Source organism: Paroedura picta, chromosome 6 (genome assembly GCF_049243985.1).
Source record: "Paroedura picta isolate Pp20150507F chromosome 6, Ppicta_v3.0, whole genome shotgun sequence".
Taxonomy (NCBI): domain Eukaryota; kingdom Metazoa; phylum Chordata; class Lepidosauria; order Squamata; family Gekkonidae; genus Paroedura; species Paroedura picta.
In genome coordinates, this window is record NC_135374.1 from 3,505,796 (window position 1) to 3,517,299 (window position 11,504).

At 55.9% G+C, this 11,504-nt stretch overlaps 1 protein-coding gene across 2 annotated transcripts in view; it reads left to right on the forward strand.

The window, feature by feature from the left end:
- The window catches only part of RAB6A (RAB6A, member RAS oncogene family), an 88,079-nt gene extending 78,600 nt beyond the window's left edge, over positions 1–9,479 (forward strand). For both annotated transcript variants that reach the window (XM_077341204.1, XM_077341203.1), the window contains exons 7-8: positions 1,551–1,617; positions 7,054–9,479. In XM_077341204.1, coding sequence (XP_077197319.1) covers positions 1,551–1,617; positions 7,054–7,118 — 132 coding nt within the window. In that variant the 3' untranslated portion in view covers positions 7,119–9,479. The remainder of the gene's footprint in view (positions 1–1,550; positions 1,618–7,053) is intronic.
- The last annotated feature ends 2,025 nt before the right edge of the window (positions 9,480–11,504 follow it).

Consider the following 11,504-nt stretch of genomic DNA (forward strand, 5'->3'; position numbering starts at 1 on the left):
ACTCCCAACCCTTCGGGAAATGCTTCCAGAGCTGTCAAGAACCCCCAGGGTTTCACAAAACCCTGGTTGAGAAAGCCTACTATAAGGTGATTGCCGAAATATCCAAGACATTCCCTTTGTACAGGAGTCCCCAGGTTTGATTGGCTGTGCCAAAGTATAGGCCTGAGTGTAGCAGCAGAAAAGAGCCAGGGTTGAGGAGCACCTGCAGGACTAACGACGTTTGTAAGGCAGAGGGTGAGCTTTCACAAGTCACCGCTCACTTCTTCCAATATGTTGCAAAAGCTACCTTGGTTTCTGTTCTGGAAAAGTATGCATGTGGCTATTTTGATTTTTAAAATTTTTTTACTGTTCCCTCTCTGGTATGTCCAGATGATCTTTTCCGGTATGGCAGCCCGGCTTTCGGTCAGGGAGCGCGTGGCCACCCCCTTTCACTTTGCCAAACCTGATGGCGCTGTTTAAACACCCAGCTGTGTTCTCTCTGCCTGCTCCACTGAAGATAAATCTTTTCCCATTTGGCAACTCGCTAATTGCTTGTCGCCCTAAAAGCCACTGTACCTTTTTATGTGCAGAATTATGTTTCCGTTCAGGGTTCCCTCGCTGCTCAAGCAGAGAGATATAGCAGACCAAGGCAAAACAGAGAAAGATTGGGTCCATTTAGAGCCCTGCTCAAAAGCAGATACAGGCAGATACAGGCTGTGTAGGCAGGGGTAGTCAACCTGTGATACTCCAGATGTACATGGACTACAATTCCCATGAGCCCCTGCCAGTGTTTGATGGCAGGAGCTCATGGGAATTGTAGTCCATGAACATCTGGAGGACCACAGGTTGACTACCCCTGGTGTAGGGGATTCTTCTGTTTCTCCAGTAGCATGAACCAGAGATTTAGCATTTCTAAGACTCCCCTGACCAGGAGACAGGGCTTCAAAGAACTTCCTGGTCTCTGTAAGAGATTCATTTCTTTGCTAGGGATCTGTTAAAACCTGGTGAAAGCAATTAACCCAACATTTAGGCACAGTCAATTTCCTTTATATTCATCATCAATTTTTGTAAAAGTTTATTGTGCATAGAAAGACATTTACTGTATCCTTTGTCCCTATACACTGGGTTTGTCACTTTCACTTTGTTTTATTAATCTGTTAAAACCTGGCAAAGAAACTTCAAAGCACTTTGTGGTATCCTACCAATGCAGATCAAGAACATCTCTGCTGGATCAGACTAGTGGTCTGTCTAGTCCAGCATCTGAGACTGGATGCTGGGCAGTTACTATGGAGGGCCAAAAAAGCAGAGAAGTTGAGGCCTTCCCCTGATAAGAACCCCAGGAGAACTCTGCCGGGCCAGACCAGGGAGGGTCCCTGATGGGCACAAAAGGGCAGGAAGAGCACTCACTGTATGTCAACTGTTTTTCTCTGCATGTGTGCAAAGTAGTGCAGGTCTTTGCAAACGTGTGCAGTTGCTTTTATAGTACATAGAAACAGGCTTAGGCATGAGTTCTGGGGTCCAAGGGGCCCACTGTGCTTCCTAACTGTTTTTCTGGTTCTCTCCCCTTGCAGCTTTTCCGACGTGTGGCCGCAGCCTTGCCCGGCATGGAAAGCACACAGGACAAAAGCAGAGAAGACAGTATCCTTCGCTTAGACCACGTTTTCCGGAGGGGTTAAGGTGGGGTTCCGTTGTATGCTGAGAACTGTGGGATCGAGGTGATTTGCTCTGGAATTGGGGTGGAGGTCTCAAGGTCAGCAGTTGGGCAGAAGGCAGAACTAGTCATGCGTAAGCGTTAAGAATGCAAGAAGAGCCCTGCTGGGTCAGGCCAGGGAGGGTCCCTCCAGTCCAGCCTCCCGTCTCACCCAGGGGCCAGCCAGTTCCTCTGCAGGGCCAGCCACAGGGCAGGGAGGCCGAGGCCTTCCCCTGAGAAGACCCTCAGAAGAGCCCTGCTGGGTCAGGCCAGGGAGGGTCCCTCCAGTCCAGCCTCCCGTCTCACCCTGGGGCCAGCCAGTTCCTCTGCAGGGCCAACCACAGGGCAGAGAGGCCGAGGCCTTCCCCTGAGAAGACCCTCAGCCCTGCTGGGTCAGACCAGTGAGGGTCCCTCCAGTCCAGCCTCCCGTCTCACCCAGGGGCCAGCCAGTTCCTCTGCAGGGCCAGCCACAGGGCAGAGAGGCCGAGGCCTTCCCCTGAGAAGACCCTCAGAAGAGCCCTGCTGGGTCAGGCCAGGGAGGGTCCCTCCAGTCCAGCCTCCCGTCTCACCCAGGGGCCAGCCAGCTCCTCTGCAGGGCCAGCCACAGGGCAGAGAGGCCGAGGCCTTCCCCTGAGAAGACCCTCAGAAGAGCCCTGCTGGGTCAGGCCAGGGAGGGTCCCTCCAGTCCAGCCTCCCGTCTCACCCAGGGGCCAGCCAGTTCCTCTGCAGGGCCAGCCACAGGGCAGAGAGGCCGAGGCCTTCCCCTGAGAAGACCCTCAGAAGAGCCCTGCTGGGTCAGGCCAGGGAGGGTCCCTCCAGTCCAGCCTCCCGTCTCACCCAGGGGCCAGCCAGTTCCTCTGCAGGGCCAGCCACAGGGCAGAGAGGCCGAGGCCTTCCCCTGAGAAGAGCCTCAGAAGAGCCCTGCTGGGTCAGGCCAGGGAGGGTCCCTCCAGTCCAGCCTCCCGTCTCACCCAGGGGCCAGCCAGTTCCCCTGCAGGGCCAGCCACAGGGCAGAGAGTCCGAGGCCTTCCCCTGAGAAGACCCTCAGAAGAGCCCTGCTGGGTCAGGCCAGGGAGGGTCCCTCCAGTCCCGTCTCACCCAGGGGCCAGCCAGTTCCCCTGCAGGGCCAGCCACAGGGCAGAGAGGCCGAGGCCTTCCCCTGAGAAGACCCTCAGAAGAGCCCTGCTGGGTCAGGCCAGGGAGGGTCCCTCCAGTCCAGCCTCCCGTCTCACCCAGGGGCCGGCCAGTTCCCCTGCAGGGCCAGCCACAGGGCAGAGCGTCCGAGGCCTTCCCCTGAGAAGACCCTCAGAAGAGCCCTGCTGGGTCAGGCCAGGGAGGGTCCCTCCAGTCCAGCCTCCCGTCTCACCCAGGGGCCGGCCAGTTCCTCTGCAGGGCCAGCCACAGGGCAGAGAGGCCGAGGCCTTCCCCTGAGAAGACCCTCAGAAGAGCCCTGCTGGGTCAGGCCAGGGAGGGTCCCTCCAGTCCAGCCTCCCGTCTCACCCAGGGGCCAGCCAGGCCCTCTGCAGGGCCAGCCACAGGGCAGAGAGGCCGAGGACTTCCCGTGATAAGACCCTCAGAAGAGCCCTGCTGGGTCAGGCCAGGGAGGGTCCCTCCAGTCCAGCCTCCCCTCTCACCCAGGAGCCAGCCAGTTCCTCTGCAGGGCCAGCCACAGGGCAGAGAGGCCGAGGCCTTCCCCTGAGAAGACCCTCAGAAGAGCCCTGCTGGGTCAGGCCAGGGAGGGTCCCTCCAGTCCAGCCTCCCGTCTCACCCAGGGGCCAGCCAGTTCCTCTGCAGGGCCAGCCACAGGGCAGAGAGGCCGAGGCCTTCCCCTGATAAGACCCTCAGAAGAGCCCTGCTGGGTCAGGCCAGGGAGGGTCCCTCCAGTCCAGCCTCCCGTCTCACCCAGGGGCCAGCCAGTTCCTCTGCAGGGCCAGCCACAGGGCAGAGAGGCCGAGGCCTTCCCCTGAGAAGACCCTCAGAAGAGACCTGCTGGGTCAGGCCAGGGAGGGTCCCTCCAGTCCAGCCTCCCGTCTCACCCAGGGGCCAGCCAGTTCCTCTGCAGGGCCAGCCACAGGGCAGAGAGGCCGAGGCCTTCCCCTGAGCAGACCCTCAGAAGAGCCCTGCTGGGTCAGACCAGGGAGGGTCCCTCCAGTCCAGCCTCCCGTCTCACCCAGGGGCCAGCCAGTTCCTCTGCAGGGCCAGCCACAGGGCAGAGAGGCTGAGGCCTTCCCCTGAGCAGACCCTCAGAAGAGCCCTGCTGGGTCAGACCAGGGAGGGTCCCTCCAGTCCAGCCTCCCGTCTCTCCCAGGGGCCAGCCAGTTCCTCTGCAGGGCCAGCCACAGGGCAGAGAGGCCGAGGCCTTCCCCTGAGAAGACCCTCAGAAGAGCCCTGCTGGGTCAGACCAGGGAGGGTCCCTCCAGTCCAGCCTCCCGTCTCACCCAGGGGCCAGCCAGTTCCTCTGCAGGGCCAGCCACAGGGCAGAGAGGCCGAGGCCTTCCCCTGAGAAGACCCTCAGAAGAGCCCTGCTGGGTCAGGCCAGGGAGGGTCCCTCCAGTCCAGCCTCCCGTCTCACCCAGGGGCCAGCCAGCTCCTCTGCAGGGCCAGCCACAGGGCAGAGAGGCCGAAGCCTTCCCCTGAGAAGACCCTCAGAAGAGCCCTGCTGGGTCAGGCCAGGGAGGGTCCCTCCAGTCCAGCCTCCCGTCTCACCCAGGGGCCAGCCAGTTCCTCTGCAGGGCCAGCCACAGGGCAGAGAGGCCGAGGCCTTCCCCTGAGAAGACCCTCAGAAGAGCCCTGCTGGGTCAGGCCAGGGAGGGTCCCTCCAGTCCAGCCTCCCGTCTCACCCAGGGGCCAGCCAGTTCCTCTGCAGGGCCAGCCACAGGGCAGAGAGGCCGAGGCCTTCCCCTGAGAAGAGCCTCAGAAGAGCCCTGCTGGGTCAGGCCAGGGAGGGTCCCTCCAGTCCAGCCTCCCGTCTCACCCAGGGGCCAGCCAGTTCCCCTGCAGGGCCAGCCACAGGGCAGAGAGTCCGAGGCCTTCCCCTGAGAAGACCCTCAGAAGAGCCCTGCTGGGTCAGGCCAGGGAGGGTCCCTCCAGTCCCGTCTCACCCAGGGGCCAGCCAGTTCCCCTGCAGGGCCAGCCACAGGGCAGAGAGGCCGAGGCCTTCCCCTGAGAAGACCCTCAGAAGAGCCCTGCTGGGTCAGGCCAGGGAGGGTCCCTCCAGTCCAGCCTCCCGTCTCACCCAGGGGCCGGCCAGTTCCCCTGCAGGGCCAGCCACAGGGCAGAGCGTCCGAGGCCTTCCCCTGAGAAGACCCTCAGAAGAGCCCTGCTGGGTCAGGCCAGGGAGGGTCCCTCCAGTCCAGCCTCCCGTCTCACCCAGGGGCCGGCCAGTTCCTCTGCAGGGCCAGCCACAGGGCAGAGAGGCCGAGGCCTTCCCCTGAGAAGACCCTCAGAAGAGCCCTGCTGGGTCAGGCCAGGGAGGGTCCCTCCAGTCCAGCCTCCCGTCTCACCCAGGGGCCAGCCAGGCCCTCTGCAGGGCCAGCCACAGGGCAGAGAGGCCGAGGACTTCCCGTGATAAGACCCTCAGAAGAGCCCTGCTGGGTCAGGCCAGGGAGGGTCCCTCCAGTCCAGCCTCCCCTCTCACCCAGGAGCCAGCCAGTTCCTCTGCAGGGCCAGCCACAGGGCAGAGAGGCCGAGGCCTTCCCCTGAGAAGACCCTCAGAAGAGCCCTGCTGGGTCAGGCCAGGGAGGGTCCCTCCAGTCCAGCCTCCCGTCTCACCCAGGGGCCAGCCAGTTCCTCTGCAGGGCCAGCCACAGGGCAGAGAGGCCGAGGCCTTCCCCTGATAAGACCCTCAGAAGAGCCCTGCTGGGTCAGGCCAGGGAGGGTCCCTCCAGTCCAGCCTCCCGTCTCACCCAGGGGCCAGCCAGTTCCTCTGCAGGGCCAGCCACAGGGCAGAGAGGCCGAGGCCTTCCCCTGAGAAGACCCTCAGAAGAGACCTGCTGGGTCAGGCCAGGGAGGGTCCCTCCAGTCCAGCCTCCCGTCTCACCCAGGGGCCAGCCAGTTCCTCTGCAGGGCCAGCCACAGGGCAGAGAGGCCGAGGCCTTCCCCTGAGCAGACCCTCAGAAGAGCCCTGCTGGGTCAGACCAGGGAGGGTCCCTCCAGTCCAGCCTCCCGTCTCACCCAGGGGCCAGCCAGTTCCTCTGCAGGGCCAGCCACAGGGCAGAGAGGCTGAGGCCTTCCCCTGAGCAGACCCTCAGAAGAGCCCTGCTGGGTCAGACCAGGGAGGGTCCCTCCAGTCCAGCCTCCCGTCTCTCCCAGGGGCCAGCCAGTTCCTCTGCAGGGCCAGCCACAGGGCAGAGAGGCCGAGGCCTTCCCCTGAGAAGACCCTCAGAAGAGCCCTGCTGGGTCAGACCAGGGAGGGTCCCTCCAGTCCAGCCTCCCGTCTAACCCAGGGGCCAGCCAGTTCCTCTGCAGGGCCAGCCACAGGGCAGAGAGGCCGAGGCCTTCCCCTGAGAAGACCCTCAGAAGAGCCCTGCTGGGTCAGACCAGGGAGGGTCCCTCCAGTCCAGTCTCCCGTCTCACCCAGGGGCCAGCCAGTTCCTCTGCAGGGCCAGCCACAGGGCAGAGAGGCCGAGGCCTTCCCCTGAGAAGACCCTCAGAAGAGCCCTGCTGGGTCAGGCCAGGGAGGGTCCCTCCAGTCCAGCCTCCCGTCTCACCCAGGGGCCAGCCAGTTCCTCTGCAGGGCCAGCCACAGGGCAGAGAGGCCGAGGCCTTCCCCTGAGAAGACCCTCAGAAGAGCCCTGCTGGGTCAGGCCAGGGAGGGTCCCTCCAGTCCAGTCTCCCGTCTCACCCAGGGGCCAGCCAGTTCCTTTGCAGGGCCAGCCACAGGGCAGAGAGGCCGAGGCCTTCCCCTGAGAAGACCCTCAGAAGAGCCCTGCTGGGTCAGACCAGGGAGGGTCCCTCCTGTCCAGCATCCCGTCTCACCCAGGGGCCAGCCAGTTCCTCTGCAGGGCCAGCCACAGGGCAGAGAGGCCGAGGCCTTCCCCTGAGAAGACCCTCAGAAGAGCCCTGCTGGGTCAGACCAGGGAGGGTCCCTCCTGTCCAGCCTCCCGTCTCACCCAAGGACCAGCCAGTTCAAATTTGGCTGACTCTCTGTTCTCTTCTTTTTAAGTTACGATATTGCACTTTTCTAGAATTATGGAAATAGCTACCATTCGGATGTGGCGAACAAAGGGCATGCAGGGTAATGCTCAGGCCTTCCCCTGAGAAGACCCCTGCTGGGCCAGACCAGGAAGGGTCCCTCCAGCCCACGGTCCTGTCTCAAGACTCTTGTCATCCGCCATGGACTTCTCTCTTCCGCTGCGTTTCCCTTAACGGCTTTTTCCCTCCAGTGATCGACATCAAACTTGAAAAACCGCAGGAGCAGCCAGTCAGCGAAGGGGGGTGTTCGTGCTAATGGCACGTGGTCTTCTCTCCCCCCCCCCTTCCTCCAGACCATCTCTGCTTCTTCTTCCTCCTCCCCTCCTCCCTGCCCTCGACTCATTGACAGCGGTGTGACTCTTGGCGTGCCCCTTCCCCGCTCCCCCGTCATCCCACCCCCACCCCGCCCTGTCAGTAACGTAGTGCGGTTCATCATTTGCTGCCTGTCTCGTGAAGATGCTGTTAGCTTCACAAGCACAAAAAGAGAGAGAAAAGTCGGTGTCCTCGTTATTTATAAGGGAAAACACACACACATACACACACACACACACAGATGAGCCCAACTGATCCTTAGCCCATTCCAGTAAACCAGGGGTAGGCAAACGGTAGCCCTCCAGATGTCCATGGACTACAATTCCCATGAGCCCCTGCCAGCAATGCTGGCAGGGGCTCATGGGAATTATAGTCCATGGACATCTGGAGGGCTACCGTTTGCCTTCCCCTGCAGTAAACCGAAGAGGGGAAAAATAGGTTCAAATTTGGCTGACTCTCTGTTCTCTTCTTTTTAAGTTACGATATTGCACTTTTCTAGAATTATGGAAATAGCTACCATTCGGATGTGGCGAACAAAGGGCATGCAGGGTAACGCTTTTAACTGGAAAAATAGCCAGCGCTGAAGACCAAGCAGCGTAGAGCGATCGTAACGTTGAAGCTGGTCCTTCTTCAAAACCAAAAAGAAACCTGCTCTGCCTTTGAAGCCAAGATCCCTCTGACCCTTTTTCTAAACAGTAGCCTTTTCTGCACCGCGGGCATGGCTGTTGCATTTTAATTTTTTGTCCATTGGTCTTTTTCCGTTTCTTGGCGTCGGGGGATGCTGTCTTCCGACCCTTGCTATCAAAATGCTTTTATCAGGGAGGCAAAGGGACGGGTGTGTTGCACGGACAGATTTTAGAAGGCTCAGCTGGCCCTTTGCTCTCTCTCTCTCTCTTGAAGTCCTGCAAAACAAGCAGATTTCATTTTTGTAGTGTATCTTTCAACTGTTGCAGTTTGGGGAGAAACGTCTTTAGAAATTGGGAGTGGAGAAGGCACGGAGGAGTATTGAAAGCGATGCAGATTCCAGCATTAAACGCAGTTTGGCAAAGCTGGTCAATCTTTCCCAGAAAGATACTAGCATCCGAGATACCTTGGTCCAATGTGAAGTTAATATGTAAGGAGTAGAGGACGAAGGGACAGGAGAAACTATTTCTTAGTACATTTGAGCTAAACAGAGCTTCGGGGCATTTACTTGTAAAAAAGGAGATTTGGAAGGGCCCTTGGCTTGAAGGAAGGGAGTATAAGATGCAAGCAACCTTACAATTATGCAGATTTTGCCTTTGTTTTCAGCAATTTAATTTTTTAATGTAGTGTCTTTTTGAGTCTGGTATATTTGTTTGTTTTGCATAGTTTACTTAAATTGACTGGTTGTTTAGTGTAACGTTAAACTGAACTACACTTTTTAACTGTCGTTTTCTTTTCCGGTATTTATTTCTCCGCTTTAATTTTTTTTTCTCTCTTTTTTTTTTTGTACCGTTGTTGAAGAACTTGTTTGATCCGTTCAGAGCTTTTTGCTGATTGTCACATGATGTAGCTGCCAGAGAAACACTTGAGACGCGCACACACACACACTCGCTCTTCACACTCTAGAAGTGCACTCTGAAATCTGTACTAGTCCTTGTGAAATTGCTGTGTGAGTTAACTAAATACGATTTGTAAATACATTGTTTGCAGGGAAGGTTTATGAAGGTGGGGAGGGGTCCAACACACAGAAGGCTTTACGTCTCTGAGCGACCAAGTGGGAGGGGGAATTAGATTCTCCTCCTTCCTCGAATCCCTTCTACCTTGGGGCAGAGACCCCCCCCACCCCCCCAAAAAAAGTATCCTTAGCTTCTGATGTACATTTTCCTGCATTGTGGAAATGGAATGGCAAAACGCATCACTTCGACTTGAGTTTTCCAATAACTTTGCGTATACCAGTAATGTCATGTTAAGGGGCAGAATAAGACATTTTAAAAAAATGCTTTATAACGCAAAATTAATTTTAATTATTTTTTTTTTTTTGGTTTAGAAGTAGCATATCTCGAAAGATGCCACTTAAACATGGCAGCAGAACGATCGTTCTTTCCCCAAAAAGAGATCGAAATGGTGACCCGGCTACTTTTTTTTTTCTTGTATCGTTGTATTCTTAAATGTGCAAAAGATTAAAAAAGAAAAAAAAAAGATCCATCTTGCTGCTTTTTAATATTGAGTTTTCCGTGGCTTGGGTTCTTAAAGCAATGAAAAATGTGTACACGGGTTGGATTTTTTTAAACATGCACAGAATTTTTTGCTTCCAATAAAGTATCTAATCAAAACACTAAAACGCTGTCATCCTTGCTTGGTTCTGTTCCAAAATGCAGGTAAAGAGGGGGGTCATTGGGTTCTGGTTCCAGAGCTGGAAGAGACCACCAAAGGCCATCCAGTCCTGCCCCCTTTGCCTTCTCAGGGATTTTAAAAATCACTCACTCCTGACAGGTGCTCCTGAAAGCTTCCAACAAAGGAGACTCCAAGGCAGCCTGTTCCATTGACACAGTCGGTGTGATTAAGCAAAGAGAATCATAGAGTTGGAAGGGACCTCCAGGGTCATCTAGTCCAACCCCCTGCACTATGCAGGACACTCACAACTACCTGCCCCCCTCCCCCACAGTGACACCAATTCCATGCCCAAGTGATCCCCACCACCACCACCACCAAAAATCTCCAGAATTTGGCCTAGAGGATATTCACCTACCATCTCACAGTGGCGATAAGCAATTCCCTAGGTATGCAAGGAAGGACCACAAGAGACAGACCCTGGCACATCCCTTCATAGAATCCTAGAGTTGGAAGGGGCCATACAGGCCATCTAGTCCAACCCCCTGCTCAATGCAGGATCAGCCCTAAGCATCCTAAAGCATCCAAGAAAAGTGTGTCTCCAACCTTTGCTTGAAGACTGCCAGTGAGGGGGAGCTCACCACCTCCTTAGGCAGCCTATTCCACTGCTGAACTACTCTGACTGTGAAAAACTTTTTCCTGATATCTAGCCTATATCGTTGTACTTGAAGTTTAAACCCATTACTGTGTGTCCTCTCCTCTGCAGCCAACAGAAACAGCATCCTGCCCTCCTCCAAGCGACAACCTTTCAAATACTTAAAGAGGGCTATCATGTCCCCCCCTTCCTGCCCACCCACTCCCCATCTGCCTTTCACAAAATCGTCATTTCCGTCAAAAGCCTTTCTTTGAACGAGAGACCCGCGAGACGAAGCTGCGAACAGTGCAGCAGGCATGAAGTTGTACCTTTACAGCAAGGCTCTGTGATTCGGATCCTTCATCACGCCCTCCAGCCTTTCAAGCCCAAAAGGTACCGATGGAGCGGGATGTACTGTACTATTAAATGACTGTTCTCATATAATTTTTCAGAGGATGTCGGTAATAATCCAAAAGAGCTCACAGAGGAGGACGATGCAAACAACAAGAAGAAAACCACATGTCAATAGAAAAATTTCAAGTGTCCACGAAAGGACTTAAGTTTATTAAATACAAAACCATCAGATATAAGAAAACGTCACAATCTTTTAGTGCAATGTTGTTGTTTCTGCAGAAGCGGCAGTCGATAATTGAAATTGTTCTATTGATATGTAGGTTTTACAGTGTTTCTCCCGGGAGCTTTTTCATTTGCATTGTTGCAAGAACGAGCAGATAATGACTCCGTTCCAAATTGCCCTTCCAGCGCGTTGCTGAATTGGCAGCATTCGCTGAACTTTGCAGCGGAAGTTCTGAACTTGGTTGCTGAACCTGATTTGGAAAGAATTGGGTCGAAGTCCAGGATCCTTGCGCCTCTCCCTTGCCTCTGAAAAGCCCCCTTGGGAATCCCACCAGCTAACCCCACTGCCCACCCCCCAGGGCAGTACCACCCATTTTGGGAACCACTGGCTTAGAACAGGGGTAGTCAAATCACGGCCCTCCAGATGTCCATGGACTACAATTCCCATGAGCCCCTGCCAGCATTCGCTGGCAGGGGCTCATGGGAATTGTAGTCCATGGACATCTGGAGGGCCTCAGTTTGACCACCCCTGGTTAGAGCATCGCTTCTCCCAAGAGGCGACTAAAAATACACACACTCCCAGGCCACTGTTCACAGACTGCACAACTTGGAGCTTTTTCCCGCCAAAATTCCTGAGGGAGCAAATGTGTGATTTCACTTCTGGACGCTTTCTCCTCAATGTTTATTTCTTCGCTTCATTTATACTCCGCTTTTCAAGGGTAGCCGAGTCAATCATTTGTAGCGGAAGAAAAGCTTCCGACTTTGGATAACCGTGTGAATGAACGTCCTCTCTAAAATGGCCTTTTATTACGGCCTTGCTCGGGC